This window comes from Dunckerocampus dactyliophorus, chromosome 5 (assembly GCF_027744805.1).
Source record: "Dunckerocampus dactyliophorus isolate RoL2022-P2 chromosome 5, RoL_Ddac_1.1, whole genome shotgun sequence".
NCBI lineage: Eukaryota > Metazoa > Chordata > Actinopteri > Syngnathiformes > Syngnathidae > Dunckerocampus > Dunckerocampus dactyliophorus.
The window spans coordinates 20,811,195-20,834,732 of record NC_072823.1 but is presented as its reverse complement, the minus strand read 5'-3'; the positions used below and the strand labels follow the sequence as shown (position 1 = coordinate 20,834,732).

The following is a 23,538-nucleotide window of genomic DNA, read 5'->3' as shown; positions in this document are numbered from 1 at the left end:
AAAGTGCTGCACAGGTGATTTTGACCAAAAGTGACCCAGCACTATTCTTGGTAGTTGTTTGTGTAAATGGGATAGGAAAGGGTTGAGATGTGGTCAGAATTCATCTTCTCACTTTGCATACAATTTCCATTGCAGGTGGCAATGCAATATTATGCAAAGTAAAACATTTCATAACTTCACATATACGTGCTGTACATGGGAAGAATAGTGTGAGCCAAGAGGGCAAAAGTGCATTTAAAAAACTTTCTTTTAAAGCCCTGTTTCATAATCCTCACTGAAGAATGCATTCATTTTTTTTAACATGGTCAGCGGGGACATGAGAGTATTACTGTTGCTATGACAAAACCGTGTTACAGCACAACAAGAAATGTTTTGAATCCTTCAAAAGACGCAGCCTCACAATGCCCTGAGTGTGAATGGAGGACAGAGGCTCAGCACTTTGATGCTCATTATTGCTACACGGCCCCCAAGTGGGACCTATTAGCCACAGTATGTGTGTGTGTGTGTGTGTGTGTGTGTGCATTCATTATTCAAAACTCAGAAATGGCCTGGAGCTGCACACACTGCTGCCAAACATATTGCTCTTATTGATTCATTATGTTAATTAACTTATTATACGAGTTTCAAAGAACACAAAAAAAATCCAACTCAAACGCAGTCCCAGCTGGAGTGGGTAGAACAAGTCAAAAAACAAATGATCGTACACATACATCTTCCTATGACGAAAACTCAGGTCCAAACTAAGTCAACTAATTAGTTTTGTAATATAAAAGAAAACAAATAGATAAAAGACATGGACAGGGGACTGTAATTGTTTAAGCCCGAAGTCAGCTAGGATTGGCTCCAGCATACCCCCGCGACCCTAATGAGGAGAAGCGGTATACAAAATGGATGGATGGTTTTAACATTCACGTAGTCACAATGCAGAGCCGTTAGGGCGGGGGCAAATACAGTATTCAGAAATTACTTGTGGTGACACAATAGTCCTCTAGATGGCAGCAGAGTCGTAAAGCAGCCTACAGTTGAGGGACAAGAGCGCGCCATCTACATTATTATATATTTAATGTGTGACTGCATCCAGAGGCCAGAGAAATGTTTTATATTATGTGTGTATGTGAATGGACAGATGTATGGTAACAATATATGAATGGGCAGGCAGATGCCTGGAAAAACATTACAAAAAAAAAATAAATTTGCATAATGTTTAGTAGATTTAGTGGATGATCAGATAGATGTTTAAATGTTACGCATATGTGAATAGACAGACACCTTTTTACATTACATTGGCATGCCAATAGACACACCGATAAGTTTAAGTAGAAAAGAAATGAATTGTGTTTATATAATCTTTACATGTGGATGAACAGAGATATGTGTATGTAAACGGACAAACAGATGTTAATATTATGTGAATGACCAGACAGATCCCTGGAAAAACATCACAAAAGTAAGTTCACAGCATGTTTACATGGGGATGAGCAGACAGATGTTGAAATTCTATGTATGTGTAATTAGACAAATGATTACAATACATTGGTGTGTGAATAGACACACAGGTAAGACTAAGTAGAAATGAAACAAATCATATAATGTCTACATGTGGATGAAGCGAGAAGTGTGTTTATAAATTGACAAACATACGTCAATATGTGAATGGACAGCCAGATCAGGAAAAACATCACGACAACAAATGAATAAGATCACATCATGTTTACAGTAGATGTGGATGAGCAGAGAGGTGTTATGTGTGTAATGTTATGTATATGTGACTAGACAGACATTTTTACATTACATCTGTATGTGAATGGACAAATAGGTGTTTGAATGCTATGTACACTAGTTTCCCAACTTACGAACACAATTTGTTCCAGATGACCGTTCGCAAGTTGATTTGTTCGCAAGTCCAACAAAAGGTAATTTCCCAATTACTGTATATAGGTACTACATGTACGTGTATACATATACAGTACATATATATCTGTATGTATGTAAATATGAGTTTGGATGTAGTAGTAATATTAAATGAGGATAATTAATGAAAAAAACAATAATACAAATGATATAATAATACGTAATGATAAATGTTATTTACCTTTGAAGAGGAGTGGTCGAGCATACGTCGTTGGTGGTAGTGGTGGAGGAGGAGTTATTGAAAAAAGGACAAATGGTCGTCGTCGTTAGACTCTTCTCTTCTGTGGGTGGTGTAGAATTAAGCAGGCCTATTAACTCTTCATAAACTTTAATCACATGCTCTGTCCGGGTTGCATCATACAGCTACAATTTAGCTTTTCTTCACTTCTCCTCCCCCCGTCTTCCTCTACCTGTTGCTCCCATTCGCAGTGTCACAGTGCCCCAAGCATGTAGCAGTATAAATACTGAGTTACTACAAGGCAAAATACATGAAAATATAGACCAGTCAGCTTGCGTTCGTATCTCAGAATGTTCGCAAGTCGGATGTTCGTAAGTTGGGGACCGGTATATGTAAAGATACAATTTTTGTGAATGGACAGATAAACACTACCACTGCGGTGGAATGAATGACGATTTAAACCAGGCGACAAATGTTGGTATCAAGAGGTACATAGGTCTCCAAGGGTCAAAAGGTAGTGTTTTTTTTTTTTAGCAAAGCTCTCCATTCTAAAAGTTGTGACTTTTGGTGAGCAGTTAACAGCGTTGCCGCTAGTAAATATAATTTTCTCCATCCAGATGGAACATTGAGGGTTTTAGAAAGAACGTGATTAGTCAACGTCCAAGGTTTTGTGGTACTCAGCTAATGTGCAATAAATCACAGGCACGACAATTGATGCAAGTGTGGGTCCTTGCCAGCAGACTCCAGGTGGCCTAAATCCTAAAGATGATGACAATGCATTTTTACCACACTTCGAAAACAACCTGCAAGTTATTCTCTCTTCACTTTTTGGAGTTTTGCATGCACCAGTAAGCTTGTCGGCAGAAGTGTTACATATGGGGCTGCTATTGTGTCATCCATTCACAAAGCTGCTGTGGTTCCAACTAGATGGCCTCATTTCTCTTAAAAAAAAAGAAGCTTGGGGCATGACTTCAAATAGTGAAAGGCAAAGAGCGTCATTGTTACTTGTAGCTTTTTATTCCTAGTGAGTGGTACAGGGCAAATGAGGGGATGATATTCTTCTTGTAATTGTGTTTTCTTATCTTGTGCTTACCTGTTACTTTAACAAATGTGTCAATATAGCAATAATGAAAATGTGTGTGACATTGTGTGAAGACGCATTATGTGCTTGTGTAAAGGGGGAGGGCGGGGTGATGGCTTTCATCACTCATGGTGCAATCATATACACCATATGCCCTGAAGCACTGCGTCCTTTATGCTTTCCATCAGGCCTTCTTTTCACACTTGCCTCTGAGGTCAACATGCGTGCTATTCGAAAGAGACCTTTTACCGGCCTATTCCCACATGTGGATGCTAACTGGGAGCATGTTGTATAATGTGAACATGCAAAACAACTAGCCATGCCCAGCGGGATCAGAACAAGGCATGAACGCACGCTCATGAATTATATGTACATTACATGTTGTGCACTGGAGGAGGTGCGACAGGCAAAATGTCCAACAGGAAATACCATCTCAACCTGTATATACTGCACTATTGTGCTTTAAACCACAAAATATTCTCCCAAATGAAGAGCGGTGAATCTCTAGTTTTGACATGTCTCTCAATACTTGTAAAATACTAACATGACAATCAGTTTTATTATAATTTTTTATTATTATTTAGCATAGCTTTTTTTATTCCACCCACAGTGTAATGTTTTATGTATACCAGAGCTAGCACAACTGATACGGCAACACCGTGACACAAATTAGTGGCGTTGAAGGCCCCTTAAAAGATCCCATATTATCCTCTTTTTCATCCATTTGAAATAAATCTCACAGGTCGCACAATAGTGTATTGGGAGTGTGTTGTAAAGGTGCTTTTAGTAAGCCCTCCTAGGAACACGTTGTTTTGTGTCCATCTCTGACAGTGTGTCTCCAAGAAGCGTTACTGTGCCTTTTATTTCTTTCACAAAAGATGTTTACTTTTGAAAAGCTAATGAAACAACATATGTTGTTTATGCATTAGTGAGTGTGCTGCAGTCTTTTAAACGTGCACAATCAAATTATGAAAAGCACACGGGCTAATGTTACCACTTAGCACTAGTATACCTTGTTTGCTGCCTCAATGTTGGTGTAAGCTATTTTTTTATGACACCCTTATTTTGTTTCAAGTAAACAGGATGTAGCCAATGGAGCTCTTATTTTGAAGGCCGGAAGTGTGTGGTGTGGTTTGAGAGTGTGTCTTGACTGTTGCTGAAGGAGACTAGCTGTGCACATGAATAAACTTACCTCCTATAGCCATAGCGCCAGTCCTTTATTTACACCAAACTTCCACATCAGCGGGTATCCTAAAACCCTCGGTTACATTGTTATGAGACAGACGCCATTTATTGTTTGACTTCCCTGATTCGGACTGCTTCGAGGAAGTCAGACATAGCGCATCAAAGACGAGGTATTCTTGTTATTTCACACCATGAATCCGGGGGTTTTTAATCATGTTGGCACTCCTTCGCATGGTATTGTGTTGCACATGTTGCACTGAGCCGACCTCTCTCCAAACTTTTTAGCTGCTTCTTCTTCGTTGGTGTTCGCAGCTATTTGTGAAATGAGCATCGAAAAAAAATGTGAACGATTGCGGGGGAATCGCAAAGTTAGTCCCAGTTCTCATCGATGCTCGAGACGCCCTCCCCTAGCCAACAACGTAACAACAAATGTTAGCTACAGTACTAACATTACAGTTACAGGCTATCATGCTATCATAAATGATCATACTTACACCTTCCACACCTGTAGCTGACTGACGGATAGTTGGCCGAGCTCTAGGCTTTGATTTACGACGTCTAGCAAAACCTACTTTTTCCAGAGTAGTGGGTATACAGTCGTCCCTCGTTTATCGCAGTTAATCGGTTCCAGACCTGAACGCGTTAAGTGAAGTACGAGTCAATATTAATAAATGGGATATTTTTGTAGTTAGAGCATATAAAACCCTTTTAAGACCTTTTAAACATGTTTTTTTTTTTTTACCATTATTGAAGCCTTGTAGACATTAAATAACACCCCTACAAGTGATCTTTACACTTGTATTACCTACTATAGTGGACATAATCATAGAAAATAAGCCATCTTAGACATGACTCACATGTTAGCACTGACAGCTACTGCGGTGGCTATTGTCTCATCAGTGTAAAATTACTGACACCTAGAGACCAATGTAGAATACTCCTGTACTGCCGCTGTGGAGAGACTAACAATGCACTTCAATCACTTTATTAACAAGGAGAGAACACATGCAGTGAACAGTCACACAGCCACTCTCTGCAGTGCCAACCTGCTGCTCGCACGCAGCTACTGTCAACTCTAGCAAACTGACGTCACACACGCCACTTCCCAGGCCCTGCCTCTTAAAGATGCACACAGCAAGTCACAAATACTGTATTACACTTCATATCACTCAATCTGAATGCTTCATATTTGTATTTTCGTTAATTTAGCCATTTTTATGCTTGAAAATGCTTAATTTATGCCAAGAACACATACAATTTGCTTAAATATGTATATACATTTTTTTTTACTAATAATAGGTCATATTCAACCACGAAACAGCGATCATTTACAGTATTAATGAATTGCTTTGCTTCTTCCTACTCCTTTTGCACATGTGGAACTGTGAAAGGATGATTCATGAGATGTATTCCATTGTTCATGTTCAAATAAACTAAACCAAACCAAACCAAACCAAAACTAATTAATTTTTGAAAACACACGATAGAGCAAGAGTGTGTTGTTCGAACCGCGAGGAACGACTGTATACACGGCCCGGGCTCAGCTAGCAAGAGGCGAGTCAGAGGCAAGAGGAAGGAGGTTTTTCCCTTCGTGACGTTATGAAAAGCCGGAACTTCAAATGTAAGTCTGCAGCGAGCCTCTTCTCAAACAAGTGAGGGATAAGATAAATCTTTCTCATGTTTGGTGCTCATAAACAAACAAAACATCATTAAAACGGGAAATTTTCATCATGAGGCCCTTCAATTATGGATAACTGTTTTTTTAATGTATCCTTTTGATTGATGGTTTTGTATTAGATCATGTTATCATTGTGCAGGTTGAATTCAATGCAGTTTTATACCTCAAAGAACTGCTAAAAGCATATTTAAAATGGCTTTTAGGGTAACTGCAATGCCACTGTAAACAATTTAATAATAATAATAATAATAATAATAGGAGTGCATGAGTGTACTGGAAACCTAGTGGATGCACTGGAACACAGTCAAAGTCTCATATTATTGACTCAAAATAAAATAAAAAATAAAATAACTGTGCACCAGAGATGAGGAACTGTTAGCGGTTAGCATGCAGCCATACTACCTTCCGAGGGAGTTACCACCTGAACCATGTGTCACTATGTATTCTTTACTTGCGTATCTTGCTTGTTGCTGTAAAAAGTGAATTTCCCCGCTGTGGGATAAATAAAGTACAAATACAAAATACAAAATGACAAAAATAACGCCAAATTTAAATTTCTCTCCAACATGCATGCCACCTCATCAAGAAAGCAATGAAATATTTGATTGTCAATCAGAGTGATTACATGAGAAGGCACACCCACAAATCAACAAAGCAACAATGATCATTTACTTCACATTTCCGTCATTGCGGTGCAATGTGGCGGCCATTATTCTTTGTGGTAATGCCATCAAAGTAAGGTCATCCACCAAGTGGGGCACACTGTGTCACGGATTCGCTTAAAAGGTCAAAACAGCAGAGTTTTAAAAGGTTAACAACCTGCAGGGCGGCCACTCCTTTTTTGTTGTGTGCGTCCTGCCTTTAATTGCGGCAGAGAATTTGATTTGATTTCATGTCGCGGAAACATGCGGCGTGCATGATGGTGGCCTACAGCTGTGAGCAGAGGCCACAACAAACAAAATCCCTCTCCTCCCGCTTGTCTCGTCTCTTGTTTATTCAAATTTTTACACTCTTGCTTGAGGGTTACAACACAATAGTCACTAAAAGCTCCCCCTCTTTCCCTCCCCTCCGTTGACTGTCTATCAGTTACACACACACACACACACACACACATACATGTGCAACACACACACTGTCAGAGGAGGAGCAACAACATCAACATCCAGTGACTTTGTGCTTCCCACTGCGTGTCCAGTGTGTCCACTGAGGTGACAGGAACATGGACCAAATGAAGACCGCTCATCCACGTCATTCCGTGCACTCAAGGTGAGATTCCTCAATAAAACTCATGCAGGTAAGGAGATTTTTTTTTTTTTTTTGGAGAATTTCACATGTGATGACATGTCAGCATCATTATAATCAAATATTTTCTTTGATGATTTGCTGTGAGACATCACTGCACGGTTCCATTTCAGCCCTTTAAGAAACCAAATATGGTTCCTTGCCTGCTAATTAGTGCCAATTTAAAAAGTGTTGTGTCATCAGGTGGAAATTGCTGTATTTTGGGATTATAGTGAACAACTCAAAGGCATACTGTGTGGAGGAGGGGTGATGGGACATATTGACTGGATTTCAAGTAGAACTTTCATTCAAGACTAGACCAGATGGGGGTTTTTTTTATGAGGAATGAGCTGATTCCCAACTGTGGCTTCCCCAGGTCCGGGTGCATCCGAGGAATCCCCTCAGTTGCATGCAGGAAATTAGATTTCACAGAGATGCTGCGACCCTTCAAGATGAAATAAAGTTATGGCTCTTAATGACCACTGCACGTTCACCACTGCAGCTGCGTCCTCCCTTTGCTGCATATTTGGTTATTGAAACAGTCTCTATGTTTACATGCACTAAACCCAATTATGGCATGAATTCGGTTAAATCAGCATTTTAAAAGGCATGTATACACCTTAATGCAATGATTCTAGAATGATGGGGCGGGCCCACCTGAGGAGGCAAGGTGAAGTGTTGAGGGGGCATGAGAGGAAGGGGGGACTATATTCATAAAATTTCTTCAGGGTTGGCATATCTGTTTTCTTCAGGTCTGTGCCTTTATTCATCGGTGAACGACGCTGGTGCCTGCAACTCATACAGTGGTTTGTACAGATAAATACAATAATATTACAGGTTCTCAATACTATTTCAAAACAGGGGGGCCTGAAAAAACGTGTACCCTCCGCAGGGCATAACAAAAAATTATTTAGAACGTAGACTATGGGATGCGTGACCGCTTCTATTTCTCGATTTTGTTTGTCTTTCTGCAGCACTGAGCGACCTTTGACTTAGTCTTCCCTGTAACACCTCCCCCCTCCTCTGTACGAGGCCCATAACTCAGACAGATGTGAAATTTCCCACTTCTCAAAGCAGGACCACACACTCTCCCAAATATGGCACATCCAAAATATATGTTCTAATTGATGCAATAACAGAGCTGTCAAAATATATTGTTTGTTAAAATAAGTTCACTTTTTTTTACAAGAGCAAGAGGAATGTTTTGTTGGTTTGTTACTGAGCAGGATTATGCAACAAATACAACCTATTTCTAAGAGACTCGATTTGCGTCCAACAAGTACCAAAGTTACATTTTGGTGCAAATCTTGATAAACATGCAAACACAAGTATTAACTGTTCCCCCGGGCCAAGAAAACCAAATGGTAGGGTCTATGTTTATGTCATGTTTTCGCACCCCCCCATTTGAAATACTATTTATTTATCTGTACTGTACAGACTGAACTGGAAACTGAAACCAGTGAAATGCAACAAAATGGAGAGCAGTGAAGCATACAAGCGTATTCAAGATTCAAATCGCATGCTGTGCTGTGTACGACAAATTCATACATGTTGGCAGGTCTGCACTAATATTGAAAGTCCTCCCTGCCTCTCACGCCCCCCCCGGCAGTTCACCGCGCCCTCCCCAGGGGGACCCGCCCCACTATTTGAGTAGCACTGGTTTATGTTGACTTATGTTGGGTTTTAATGTACAGATTTGACGTTACACCAGGACTTATCTTGTCCCATCGACTGTCATTATTGTCAGAGCGCAGCCTGCTTAATGCAGAACCTGCTGCTTGCCTCAAGACAGTCCGTTTTTTTTGCTGCTTTTTCCTGTCTGCTCATCTAATATGTTCATTTGCATGTACAGATGGGGCACATGTACATGTATACGTAAGGTTATATCTATTTTTATAGTATATGATTTAAAACCTGCTCCACTCTGATCTCTGCACTCATTAAATCTGTCCTTTGATGAAGCTGTGTAGTCTGTGTAATGTCCACAGTTACAGATGTGTTCCACCAAACACACACGTGCTCTGGTCTCTGCAAACAAGCTTCTCATCTTCGGCTAACCACTGATCCCACACCTGAAATTTCACAATATCTTGGACTTTAAAGCCAAGCTCATTATGGACTGTGCTACTATTACTATGGTGCATGTGCAAGCATACAAGTATTACTGCTGGATCTAACTATCCAAATGTTGCTGTCCCTATCATAGAAATGCTGCCTTCAAAAACCATTTATCCCGTTAGAGTCATAGTGGTGCTGAGATGGGGCACACCCATGTAAGAAGCTTTGCTTACAGTGCATTACAGTTCATTATATGGAATAAAACACAATATTTAAACACAATTAAGCTACCATGTTTCAGTACACCTTAAAACCTACAATTTTGTTAATACAGTCCTGCTACTCTTAGCATTAACTGTTGCAGTTGTAGGCAACCTCCTAATGTAGTATTTTAATTATGATAAGTGGGTAGCATCGAGGAACTTTATCTATCTCTGCATGTGCTTTAAAATGTTGTTTGCCCTTCTCAGCTGTTGGTGTAAAACTCGCGTGTTACTCTTGCCGTACTATTACAACAATGGTTCTGTTGCTGCTGTGTTGTGCAATAAATGTGGTCACAGAGAGCTCCATTTTCCTTTTCCATTTTCTCATGCTCTGCAAATCATTATTAAAGTCTTTAAAAATGACATTGTTATATGGGTATAAATAATGAGTTTTTGTATTTCGGAAATAACTCTCTGCAAGTATCACCTGCTTCCAATTAACACCCATCCTCTTTGACGTTTAGATACTGTAAATAAATGCCCCGGCTTAGCAAGTCGTTAAGATTTGAGGAGTATCCAGGAGACTCCTGGAGAATCCAGGGGTTTGAAATGGAACAGATTACTGTATGTCTACAATGGAACCTCAGTTAGTGTCTGCCCCAGTTAGCGTAAAAAAATTTACGTCAAATTTTGCCTAGGTTTGCATGCATTCTGCTGCATGAGTCCATCTGTATTTTTAATATATATATTTTTTTAATCAGAAAACATTCCTCCTTGTTAGCTAGCGAAGAAAATGGAACCAGAAGTTATGTCGCCCGTCAATGTTGTCATCAGTGGTTGACTCTCAAAAATGTTAACACAAAACATATTTTATAGTTTCATAATTATAGTTTTACATGCATAAAACAATTCTAAATGCATATACATTATGAATGAAAGGACTAAATGAACATTTAAGGTTACTTTTACCTTCACTGAAGACTACTGTTCCCAAAGACACAATATGGCAGCGAGACACCACAGGACACCACAAGATATCAAGACATCTTCCTGTTTTGTCACAAGTTATTTGTTGAATTCAATAGTGTTTCTCCCCTTCTTTATCAAAATGCTGGCACTTGCAACTTTCTTTGGCTCCATTTGGGGTTACAGTACTAAGGTGAGAAACACTACTGAATTCAACAAACAACTCATGTCAAAACAGGAAAGTGGTGGTAGTTGATCTCGCTGACACATCGTGTGTTTGGGGACGGTAGACTTCAGTCATCAGCAGGGTAAAACTAACCTGTCTCACGACGGTCTAACCCAGCTCACGTTCCCTATTAGTGGGTGAACAATCCAACGCTCGGTGAATTCTGCTTTACAAAGACAGGAAGAGTGTCACGTCTTGTCTTTGGCATAGTGGCGATGACCCCAGTATGCAGAAAGCAGGCACAAGTTGCAGGGAAAACTTACGTTTTAATGATGGCTGCAGCGCAGCGGCAGGAACTCAAACAAAACAAAGCTTTGCAGTAGCGTGTCAGGCTTACACAACACAGACACCAACACCGACACAAACGAAATGCAACAACCAAGAAAGATGCACGCACCTGAACTAAATAGGACAACTCAAATTAGCAACAGGTGCAAGAGATAAAGAAGAAAGCAAAGCAGGCGGACACAAACCAGGCAAAACAGGAAGTACTACCAAAATAAGAGCATAGAACAGGAACTAAGGCATAAAAGTGTAAACACACTAAACTGTCACGCAGGCTAACACATAGATCGTGGCAAAGAGTCGACATCGGAGAAACAAAAAGTGATGTAGCTATGAATGCTTGCCCGCCACCAGCCAGTTATCCCTGTGGTATCTTTTCTGACACCACCTACTGTACTTGAAACCCAAAAAGATAAATAAATGATCAAATAAGAACACTTAAACACACTTAAAATATTTTATAAATAACTGCATCAAATTTAGCATAAAGGGATATCAATTTTGGAAATATTGGCCATTATTTTATTTTAAAAAAGAACATACAGTTAGAAATGCCACAGTTTTTGCATGTTAATGCAAGTGGCAACTTCTTCACTTTGTTCGACGCTCCTTGAACGCACCTTCTAACTTTCTCTCACACTACACTGTATTTTTCCCCTTTTTCATTCACCTCATATTTGGTCCCAAATGTTGATACTATGTAGGAATGCAAAAAGGTAAGATTTGATTACCTTATTGAGTGCTAATGTGCATATTTGTGCGGTGCACCTCTGAAAAACAGGCTCGTAGTGGTGAATGGTGGGATGGATGGTGGGTTTATTTATTAATTTAGTGCTAATGCTGGCGCTGCTACTGCTGGTGCTGCTAATGTTATTTATGTCCATTCTCGTCTTTAGTCATAGTTACATTAGCACAAGCCCCCAAATAGCTGTCCTCGGCTACGCCTGCCGGTAACTGGCAAACTTTAGCCCATAGTTCAAAGGAAAAAAAATCATCCGAGAGACGGCTCACATCTAAAAAACACTCGTTAGTTGGGACACTCATATGCCAAGGTACCACTGTATAAATGACAATAACAAATACTGGCAGTGCTTCGCCTTCCCACTTCTCTCTGGCAGCCAATGTACTCTGAGACAACTCAACTCACAGCAACAGTAAATAAAATAACTTTGGTCTTGTTGACAGCGCCATCAGCCAGGGCTTTAACGCTAAACTTACCATTGAAAACACTCTTTACTTTTTCAGTTTCTCCTCAATATTAGTTCCAGCTTGTAGGTCCACACGCACCGCTGCGGTTCCTCAAACTACGCTGTGGGCCATGGGTCAAACAGGATGTGTGCATATTTATCACACATTTAAAAAAAAAGTGCTGAAATTTCAGCCCTGATCTTCACCCCTAATATTTCAGCCCTAATTTATATGCATTTCAAATTGTTTTCTGTATGTCAAACTATAATTGTAAAACTCTAAAAACGTGGTTTGTCTTAACATTTTTGGCTGCCTGGAACGGATTAATTGTATTTACATTATTTCTTATGGGAAAAAAATGTATGGGGTGACACCAGTCAGTATCTGGTGTGACCACCATGCACCTCAAATAATGTACACACCAATCCAGAGCAAAAACAAATGGCAAAAACAAAAGTGTTGCACATAAATGTTTTTAGTATGCGTTATGAGAACTTGATATGGTCTATGGTCAGCATACATATACAAAAAAGACTTTGCTATAATTGAATTTAGTCAATAAAGATCATGCACACATGATGTTCTTACAATACATCTACAACCACCAGAAAGCATGTGATCGACCATACATGCAGGCCATACAGTATGCAAACACACACCAAGTCTACTACGCTACAGAAACGACTTGGAATCGTTCGGTGATGAGTAAGTGATGGAGTTAGCCGTGCTGTAATGAAGTTTCACAGGGCTGTAAGAGCAGGAAGGAAACATTGCTCAGGTAGACTATGATGTTATCGTGTGGCCTAATGGAGTCTACTTACAAGCTTTGGAGCAGCATGCAATGACCCTTGAGTGTCTTTACATTGATTTTCTAATTAGAATACATCGCTTCATCACATTGATATGTGTGGGCCTCTTTTCGTATGCAATATGTACGCCTCTTGCATTGTGTTTGCTTTAATTATGCTGTTAATTGCTACCATTTCAAATGTACAGTGCATTGGGAGGTGGATGATTTTATCCACAGCACCACACAGCAGCAGCATCATGAGTGTTTAGATTTTTAGTGTGGGCGACACCAGCGGAAACATAACTCAGACAGTTCCAAGGTTCCCAGAGAGTAAAAAATGATTCTTTTGCTCAAGAGAAAGTCCATAAAAGTGTAATTTAAAAGGGACTCTAGCCTACGTTTCCAACTTTTCAGATTTCCGTAGATGTTTCAAATGTTGTTGCTGTTCTTGTTCTACATGAGGTGGGCGTGTTTTTAAGTTATCCCTCATTTCAATGTTATGTCACTCCTAACGCTCATGAACGATCACGTATGACAACCTCACGAGATTTAAACAAAATCTTTTCAATTTCTCACGTCACCACTTTAGGTAACTGCTGACCGTGGCTCAGTACCTTGCAAATGGCAGCCAGAAAGGGTTTTTTCAGATGTAAGAATTGTGTATCTAAACTGGAGTAAGGCAGCAATGAGATTTTTTGTTTTGATTTCTGGGTAACTAAAGACATACCTCATGGTAACTGCTCCTGTGCTCTCGCCACTTCAAGGACAGCTGTTTCGTGAACAAAGCTGTTTGATGCTGGATTCTCCAATATTCATCCAATTAAATCCAATATCCAATTCTTCTTATAACCATTAGCACCTAACTGGTTGAGGGGGGCGTGTCTCTATGTTACTTCACCAATCGCCAAATTCACCAAAAAGGAGAAGAATGCAGATTTACACTCTACATATCCAATATCATGTTAGAAGCCCTTGCCTAAAATAAGCAGGATAGTATAGATACTTTAAACACAGTACCAGCAGCATTTTCCTCTAAAGTGTATATTCATAGTACTGCATGCCAGCTCGGAATTGACGCTTACACGCATGTTAGATCCTCTCAAAGGGCGTTTTGTATTTCCAAGGCAGAATGGGGGGAATTTAAATGAACCCTCTACAGGTATAGGTGGCCCCGTTGCATGATCCTGTCCAATCTGTCAGGTCATATCCCATCACAGTTTACACTTCCAGGTCAGTTGCGATGCTGCTGCTGGAGAGAGAAGCTTCCCAGGGACGAGCAACATTTATTTAATGTGAGTTCCTGTCACGAGTCCAATTTGACCAAGCATTAGGGACAATTTTAGACAGTTATTAAGTCCTTCTTTTGGTCTAATCGTACTTCAATATCTTTAAAGAAAACGCCTTTGCCCCGCTGTCTTGATGTAGTTATTTGGATTTTTAAGAAGTAATCTACTGATCAGATGGCTCCGAGATGCCAAATTAAACCATACTGTCATAAATGAGCCTGCAAGATGTCAAAAAATGTGACATGAAAGCAAATTAGGTTATGAATTTAGCTTTTCAGAGAAGCACATATATAAAGTGATGATGATGACACAAAGATATGGTCAGAAAAATAGCCTTTCTTGTAATAATTGCATTTGGTTGATATTGTACTGCCTCCCAAACAATACTAATGTGTTTTCCCGCTACGTGGCCACTTCTATATTTTCCAACATAGCAGATGAAGCCTTTATTTGCACACCTGGTCACTGTTCACACACTGAAAGCTGAAACACTGTCAAAACAAAACCTGCCACGTCTTGTGTCACACATCAAGTTGCAGATTTTGTCGCCCCTGACAGAATTTGCAGCCACATGACTCCAATTTGAAGAATCTGTGACCAAATCATAATGGAGACTGTAAACACCAGCAGTGGTGCTGAGGCCGGCCTCTTCTCGGGAAGCCCTTACACCTCCGTGGAGATTGTACTCATCATCCTGGTGGCGGGAACCCTGAGTCTTATCACTGTCATTGGAAACATCTTGGTCATGCTCTCCATAAAGGTTAGCTCATGCACAAATCGTAATCGTGTCACATTTATGTACTCAACTCCAACACACACACACACGCACACACACACACACACACACACACAAAACATTGTTTTACTGGCAGTCCTTATGGTTTGCTGGTTTACCTCCTGCTTTAATCATAATCAGTAGGGATGCTCCAATCAGGGTTTTATGCTGCCGATTCCGATACCAATCATCCAGGACTGAAATCGTCCGATACCGATCACTTGGATTAATTTTACATTTTTTAGTTTATTTATTATGAGTGCTCTTGGCCGGGGTGCCGTATAAAGGGGAAATGTCTGGACAATTCCAAGGTCCGTTGACTGACAAAAAATAGGTAATAACTAATAAAAATTTGTAATTAATTAATAAGGGTGGGGGGGGCAACATGCTTTTTTCATGGGACCCAGAATTCCTGGATGCACCCCTGCTACTGGCTGTAGGATATGAAAAGAGGAACCATAAAATCGCCTTTGTTTAGACAAGAACATTTTACTTACTTTTTGAAGAGAACGTATATCACTGGTGAAACTTACAGAGGATGAGACGCCTTCTTTAAGGAGACTTTGGATGTGAGAGTACATTGGTGGAGCTCTAGCAGGACTTCCAAGTATGTGAGAGAGCACTCGGTGAATCCTGTGTCTTCCACCGCTGAGAAAGACTGGTCATCTCATCCGATGATTTCAATTATTTTACGGGTTATTTGCCTTCTGACTGTCACGCACATACTGTACGGGAGAGTGTTGTCCACAAGTCTGCGTCAGCGGCCGTTTCACTGATGATTACACCGTGAGCCTCGAAAACTCACCATACTCCGTCACGTGTTTGTTCTTCAAATGCTGTATTAAATGAAAGCTTTTTAACGTGCTACCCCAGCAAGATAGTTTTGTGCCATGTGTTGACAGTTAAGTTTCACACGGCAGACATTATTGTTATTGTTTTTGGCACGCCTGTTAGTTAGGACAAGACACTACACTGCACGAAGGGATCGCTGCGGTCTGCAATAGTGTTAGCCACAGGTGAACTGCTATTGTGATTGGTGTTGAAAGGCGGAAATCGCCCGAGACTGATCAGTGGTCAATCGGAGCATCCCCACTAATCAGCATGTAAAACCACCCACTGAAAATCCACAGCAGTGCAGTTACATCACGAAGGAGGGAAAACCTTGAACAGAAATGCAAGCCAACGCACAGCAGAAGAATACATGTTGACTGAAGTAATGACATTTCAGATGATTAAAGCTTAAAAGTGTTACTTAAACCTTAAACAACTGGCTTGTAGATCTTAATCTGATGCAAATTTTTCTTTGGATATTCTTCTCTGCAGCCTTTTGTGTGGTCTCCGATATTGGAGAAGTGATAGAAGGCGAATGTGCAGGGAGATAATCTAATAGAAGGTAGAAAACATACATCAGACAAAAAAGATTAGCATCTGACAGCATGCCTGCCTGCCTGCCTTGTTGTGGTTTGTCCAAAGGTAAACAGGAACCTGCAGACCGTCAACAACTACTTCCTGTTCAGCCTGGCCTGTGCAGACCTCATTATTGGCATCTGCTCCATGAACCTCTACACCGTCTATATTGTGATTGGCTACTGGCCGTTGGGAGCAGTGGTGTGCGACCTGTGGCTGGCTGTCGACTACGTGGTCAGCAATGCCTCAGTCATGAACCTTCTCATCATCAGTTTTGACCGATACTTCTGCGTCACCAAACCACTGAGCTACCCGGCTCGTCGCAGCACCAAGATGGCTGGGCTGATGATCGCAGCTGCCTGGGTGCTGTCCTTCATCCTGTGGGCGCCGGCCATTTTGTTTTGGCAGTTCATCGTAGGTGGTAGAACCGTGCCACCGGGGGAGTGCTACATCCAGTTCTTCTCCAACCCGGTCGTCACGTTCGGGACTGCAATTGCTGCCTTCTACCTGCCGGTGGCCATCATGATCTACCTTTACTATCGCATCTCCAAGGCCAGCCGCAGCCGCATGCAGAGGGACAGCAGGAAGACGTCCGGCACCAGCCTGGGAGAAGGTCACTCTCACAGTCAGGATGATGGAGGCGAGATCCAGAACAGCTACATCCAGAAGATGAGGGAGCAGCTCAGAGAGGCAAGACAAGGGAAGGAGAAGGAGGCGCTACAGCAGCAGCAGCACAACGGAAGTGGTCCTTGCAAGGAAGAGAAACCTGATCAGGTGGAACCGGAGGCAGACAGCATCCTTCCCTCTATGTCCACAGAAAACGAGGTTCCTGGTTCAGTGCTGAGGGGACTGAACGCCATTAGGAAGATGAACCAAACAGATGCGTCTTCCAGGGCAACCTCGCTGACTGACTGTCAAGCCACAAGGACAATGCTTAAGGTAAAGCTGCATAACCAGTGTTTTTAACATAATAGCTATTAACATTTGCAATCAAATTCCCTGCTACTACATGGCAAGCGGACAAACGGGCCAATTAAACGCTCCCAGTTTTACAGACCTTCAAAAAATCCCTTCCCTGATTGAATAAGAGACACAGTATCAAGCAGCACCAACCTCATAAAACAGTTAGAATTGAATAGAATAGAATAGAATAGCCTTTTATTGTCGATGCACAAGGATACAACGAAATTGACAGGAGGGGGGACCACTCTGCACCACGTAAATGTAATAAGTTAAATAACAACAAATAACAATAACAACTTAAATAATAAGTAGAAGATTTATAAAAAAAAAAACCCGACAATTTAAGATACAGTCAGAGAAGTTAAAAAACAGTTACAATATACAATATACAAAAAAATAATACATTGTTAAATAAGTTAAATAATAAATCAAGATGGTTTGTGGAAACCCAAACAGAGCTTGAAGGACGGTGAACGCTGCCCTGTCCTTACAGATGACGTATGGGAAACACTGAAAAGTTACCAAACAATCACAATTCCCTCACAAGCTAAAGGTCCTGTCACACCTTGACGATTTAGCCAGCGTACGCCAACGTATGAAAAATTTGGCCAATACGCTGGCGTACGTCGAATAAGTTATGGGTAAGTTTTGTATATGTTAACAGCACGCGGAAGCACGCCGGCATACGTCTAAGTTGTCCAAAAATTTTGTGCCTGCATAAAACTTTTCGACGTATGTCAACGTATGATTCATACGTCCCGCATCCGCGGGCAATAAGTTATGCCATCGTTGACACCCGTTCACACACGTTATTTGTAAGTTACACACAAGTCGTAATACGTCAACATACCTTGAGACAAAACTATCTTAGCTTGACCAGTAGAGGGCACTGTGACACTGGGAATGGAACTAACGTTTATTTTTTATTTTTTTGCGCTTTGTCTGAGAGAAACAATGCACGTTTTAATCAAGCATTATTGATCACGTCAACATAAAGTGCATAGGAGTATTTACATTCAAAAAGAATGGAGAGATATAGCATGTTACTGTCCAAGTTAGCGTGAGGTTTGATGCACTGTTAGTACTGTGTTAGCACTGGTCAAGTATGGAATCACAGGAGTGCCAAAATTAAAAGGGAATATGTGTGGAAATACAAAGAGAATCAAAAATAAAAAAAAATATACAAATGTAGTCATATTCTTTTTCCATTTTGTCATTGTTTTTTCTGTATTGTCTTTGTTTTTTCCAATTTGCTGTTGTTTTTCCTGTTTTGTATTTGTCTTTTCCACTTGCGTTTTGTCATTACATTTAGTAATGACAAAGACAAAAGAATGATTTCTGCATTGTCTTTGTTTTTTTCCATTTTGGCGTCGCTTTTCCTGTTTTTTCTTTGTCATTACTAAATGCGATGACAAAACGCAAGTGGAAAAGACAAATACAAAACAGGAAAACCATGGCAAATTGGAAAAAACAAAGACAATACAGAAAAAACAATGACAGAATGGAAAAAGAATATGACTACATTTTTTTAAATTATTGATTCTCTTCGTATTTCCACATTTGTATATTTTTTGTATTATTAATTCTCTTTGTATTTCCACACGTATTCCCTTTTAATTTTGGCACTCCTGTGATTCCATAGTCAAGCTGCTAACTTATCTGCTAATTCAAACACGACAGTCTCCATCTCCTCTCAGCCAAAGCTTGCCAAAAAGACACAGTTTTGTCTCAAGGTATGTTGACGTATTACGACTTGTGTGTAACTTACAAATAACGTGTGTGAACGGGTGTCAACAATCGCATAACTTATTGCCCGCGGATGCGGGACGTATGAATCATACGTTGACATACGTGGAAAAGTTTTATGCATGCACAAAAGTTTTGGACGACTTAGACGTACTACGACGTACGCCAGCGTATTGGCCAAATTTTTCATACGTTGGCGTAAGCTGGCTTAATCGTCAAGGTGTGACAGGCAGTGGCCGTTGGGCATAAATTGTGAACACCGGCAACACGCTACGCATTCGTTGATATAAGTTGTCTATAAGTTAGAGAAACATTCTATATAAGTTACAAATACGTCATGTTTACGTCGAACTCGTTATGAATACGCTATGTATACGCCCAAAATTGAAAAAAAAAAACGTCGGCAGTTCAACGTATGCCATCAAAATGATCACGTCAGGCAAGCGCTGCCTAAATCGTCAAGGTGTGACAGGGCCCTAAGCGGCCGTAGACAGAGATGCTGTGGCTAAACCAAAAGCAAAGAAAAAGCAATGAATTAAAGCCTACTAATGTCTAAAGATATGAATCAATTTAAATGTGTGAGTGAGCAGCAAGCAACATATTATACACTGTCATGATTATTGCAGCATTGCAAGAGTAGCCTATAGCCACACACTGATCATGTGACAGCAGCCTCTTTTCTAAAAACGAGCAAAATTGTTGGATCAAAATCACAGAAGCTCTGTCATTTATCTGCTTTTGCCTTTTGTACAGATCCCATGGAAGCAGCATCCAATCGCTATGAAATCATTATATGGTATGAAGTATGAAATACATAACAGACAGCAACCATTGCTTTCAACAAAACAGTGCAATCATGGCATTATGCTGTTCCATTACACACAGGTGCCGTCTCGCCTTTGTAACGCCTGTGAACAACTGTCAAAAGTAGAAAATTGCCAGGTCAACTTTGTCCCACCCTATACCATTTAGTTTCTGTTCCATTTACACCAAAAAATTCCCCAGAGGATTCACATATTTCTGCACACATATTTGGAAAAATCTTTTCTGATCTTAAAATTCCTTTTAAAAGTCACAACAAATATTAAACAACGGTTTTGAGCCCCATCTTGACGAAAACACCTGGTAAAGCATCATATATTGGATGATACCAACAGCACACAAGAACATGAAACAAATATGCTCCCGGTTTAGAAATTGCTGTGATCTTCCATCGATGCCATGATGCTGACTTTCTTGCAGGACAAATCCAATACTGAAAAACCATTAAAACGTTTAGATTGAGAAAACTGATAGCTCGCCTGTCTTGATCAAGCCACACATTTAGTACTTTTTGTTAGAATAACATGCTTGAGATCTCACACAATTGCAGCAGCAGGTTTACATGATGTGTTCTTCTATCTAAAAGGTGACCAAGCAGAGCGCAGTGGCCAAGTGGCGAAAGAAAAGCATGTCCTCCCGGGAGAAGAAGGTGACTCGCACGATAATGGCCATCCTGGTCGCCTTCGTGGTCACGTGGACACCATACAACGTGATGGTGCTCATCAACACCTTCTGTTCTGTCTGCATCCCCAACTCTCTGTGGACAATCGGCTACTGGCTGTGCTACATCAACAGCACCATCAACCCGGCCTGCTATGCCCTGTGCAACACCACCTTCAAAAACACCTTCAAGCACCTGCTGCTGTGCCAGTACAAGAACATACGAGCAGCACGGTGATGGCATGAATCTGGTCAAATGTTGTGTGCAGTTATTTTGATGTACTTCCCCATTCAATGTAAAATGAATTATGCAGTGAGGCTCACTGAAAGTGGCACATAACAACTACATGTAGTACGCTGGCGTCCATAAGATCTTTCCCTGCAGTATTTCCTACTTGTGAGCTTGTGCAATGTGAATGTGTTGTGATCAATCCTACCACAGTGTAACATTGTACTATGTATTAACTGCTATGGATTAGAATACATCATGTTGTGTGCATGAGTGTGTGCATGTTTCCTCTCTGTTGAGTCTCACTCAGATTATGAAACTGTTGTGAAACTAGTCCAAATGTAATATTTCATACTGTATCTGTATGCCCTTCCTGTATTGATGTTTACTTTAAAGCTGAATTAAAGAGATCATAACACCAAATTATAAGTTTTTTGGATGATTCAAGTGTTGAAGAGGGCTCCAGCGCACAATTAATGAAGGCAATTCAGTGGTCCGACTATAGTCAGTATTGGTCTACACCAGTGGTCCCCAACCTTTTTTGACCCACGGACCGGCTTCTGTTCCCACAAATCTCCCGCGGACCGGGGGGGGGGGGATCGTACATTATAGCGATGTAATTTATCTTATTTATTATGTATTGTGTAAAACTAAGACGTGAATAACATCAAATTAAAAGCACAAAATGAATGCCGACCCACCATCCACTAGTTCCAGAGACATGATTACATCGCTGTGTGACGTGTGTGGTAAAAAGCAGTGCACTAGCATGAATTAACTTGAGACAAATGTGCACATTAGCACTCAATAAGTCATCCAAACTTACCTTTATGCATTCCCACATAGTATCAGCATTTGACACCAAATATGAGATGAAAGAAAAATCGTTAAAATGCGGCATATGAGAGAAAGTTAGCACACGCACAATGGATATGCGTCAAGTGAGACAAATGTAACAGAGACAATCCGGCCACTTTTCAAAATAAAACATTAAAAAAAAATTAAATAATGGAAATTATTTTTTCTTTCTGTGCGGCCCGGTACCAAATGACCCACGGCCTGGTACCGGGCGGCGGCCCGGGGGTTGGGGACCACTGGTCTACACCATGTGTCAAACTCGAGACCCGGAGGCCAGACTTTGCCCGCCACATAATTTTATGTGGGCCTCAAAAGCCTGGGAATAATGTGTGTCAGTAATGCAATTCAGCTTTTTCCTTCGAAATGTATTTGTTCTTTTGCTGTGACAGAAAAATTGTACTGTGTGCAGTCCTTCTAAACTTTAATATTATCTGATCATGCAACAAGATATCCCAAGCATTTTATGTTATCAAAAATAAACACTTGATTGTCTGTTCCTCACCTTGACGTTCTCACTTCACTTCTCATTTCAAAATAGGTTATCCGTCAACTTGTTATCAAAAATATCATCATCAAATGCATGGGCAATTTTGTAATTATATCATGAGGTTATATTCGTATTTATATTCACATATATTGACAGTTACAAGTTGCCCTCTGAGGGGAGCCAAAACTGTGATGTGGCCCACAATGGAAACGACAGACACCCCTGCTCTGCACAATTAAAACACAAAGGACAAGGACTGTTTCTGCTGTGGGAAAAGTCCTATGGACACTATGGGACTATTATGCCCTCTAGTGGCACAAAAAAAACCCGTCTCCCACAGTTAAAAATGTTCCCTGACAAAGTTACTTGTCCTGTCTTTTCCCCAATTTTCTAAAGGCAAGATATACAACATATATTTATTGAAATAGTGGCCTCCACTGTAATAAACACCATGCCTCAATGAATACTATATACAGACTAGATATGTACTGCAATAAATAAAGGCCGTACCAACAAGTAGACTCCTCCATATTTATTACAGGTGGTGTTACTAGGTGCCTGTAATTACCACCATGTGATGTGGTAGACGTCATTACCACTGGCAGAGCAGACGTGACATCTGTAAAGCTGACGTTTACTGGGAGAGAGAAATTGTAGCTGTATGTTACGAAGCATTTTTTAGCAAAAACCTCAAACATTTCAAAGCTTTTCCAAGTAATGAAGGAAAATACATTGTGCGCCTCACTCGGGGTGGGGGGGTAAGAAAGAAAGTTAGCAAGTTGAAGTGAAAGCTTTTAGGATGCAATTTGTATTGGCATTGGTCCTTAAAACTGCTGTCTGTCATGGTTAGGTTCTGCAATAGGGGAGCTAGTGTTCCACCATACTACAGTATATCCTGCCCTCTTCCTGCTCAGCCATGACTGCTAATTGTCAATAGCTTCTCTAGGACTGCATGTATGTCTGTGCACACACACTACAGGTGTGTGCCAGTGTGCCTGTGCGCTGACAGCCATTAACGCCACTCCTTCTTTTCGGGTCAAACAACAAATCTCGTTCAGTTTAACTCATAATTCTGAAGAATATATCAGTTCTCTGAAACCGCTATTGATAACGTACGCTCGAAGGTGGTGTTATTCTTATATTTTTTGCCTGGAAAAAAAAAGTGTAATTTGGAGCCAAGGAGGCATGGCACCTTTAAAGAAATGGATTGTTTGACTTTGACTAGTGTGAGCTCTCTGTACCCAACTTTGTATCTTTCTTATTATTTATCCTGAA

General features: G+C 40.6%; 1 protein-coding gene across 7 annotated transcripts; it reads left to right on the top strand.

Annotated features, from left to right (window-relative positions):
• Positions 1 to 7,173: 7,173 nt before the first annotated feature.
• Positions 7,174 to 22,187, top strand: LOC129181607 (muscarinic acetylcholine receptor M2-like). 7 transcript variants are annotated; one of them, XM_054777017.1, is made up of 5 exons: positions 7,174 to 7,299; positions 14,875 to 15,076; positions 16,565 to 17,437; positions 19,961 to 20,003; positions 20,616 to 22,187. In XM_054777017.1, exons 2-5 carry the CDS (start codon positions 14,924 to 14,926, stop codon positions 20,933 to 20,935), a joined length of 1,389 nt encoding a protein of 462 aa, XP_054632992.1. In that variant the 5' UTR covers positions 7,174 to 7,299; positions 14,875 to 14,923; the 3' UTR covers positions 20,936 to 22,187. The 7 variants fall into 7 exon arrangements, with proteins under 7 accessions (XP_054632992.1, XP_054632991.1, XP_054632994.1 ...); XM_054777016.1 differs by having other exon boundaries at positions 7,228 to 7,327; XM_054777018.1 differs by having other exon boundaries at positions 7,248 to 7,327; positions 14,856 to 15,076.
• The last annotated feature ends 1,351 nt before the right edge of the window (positions 22,188 to 23,538 follow it).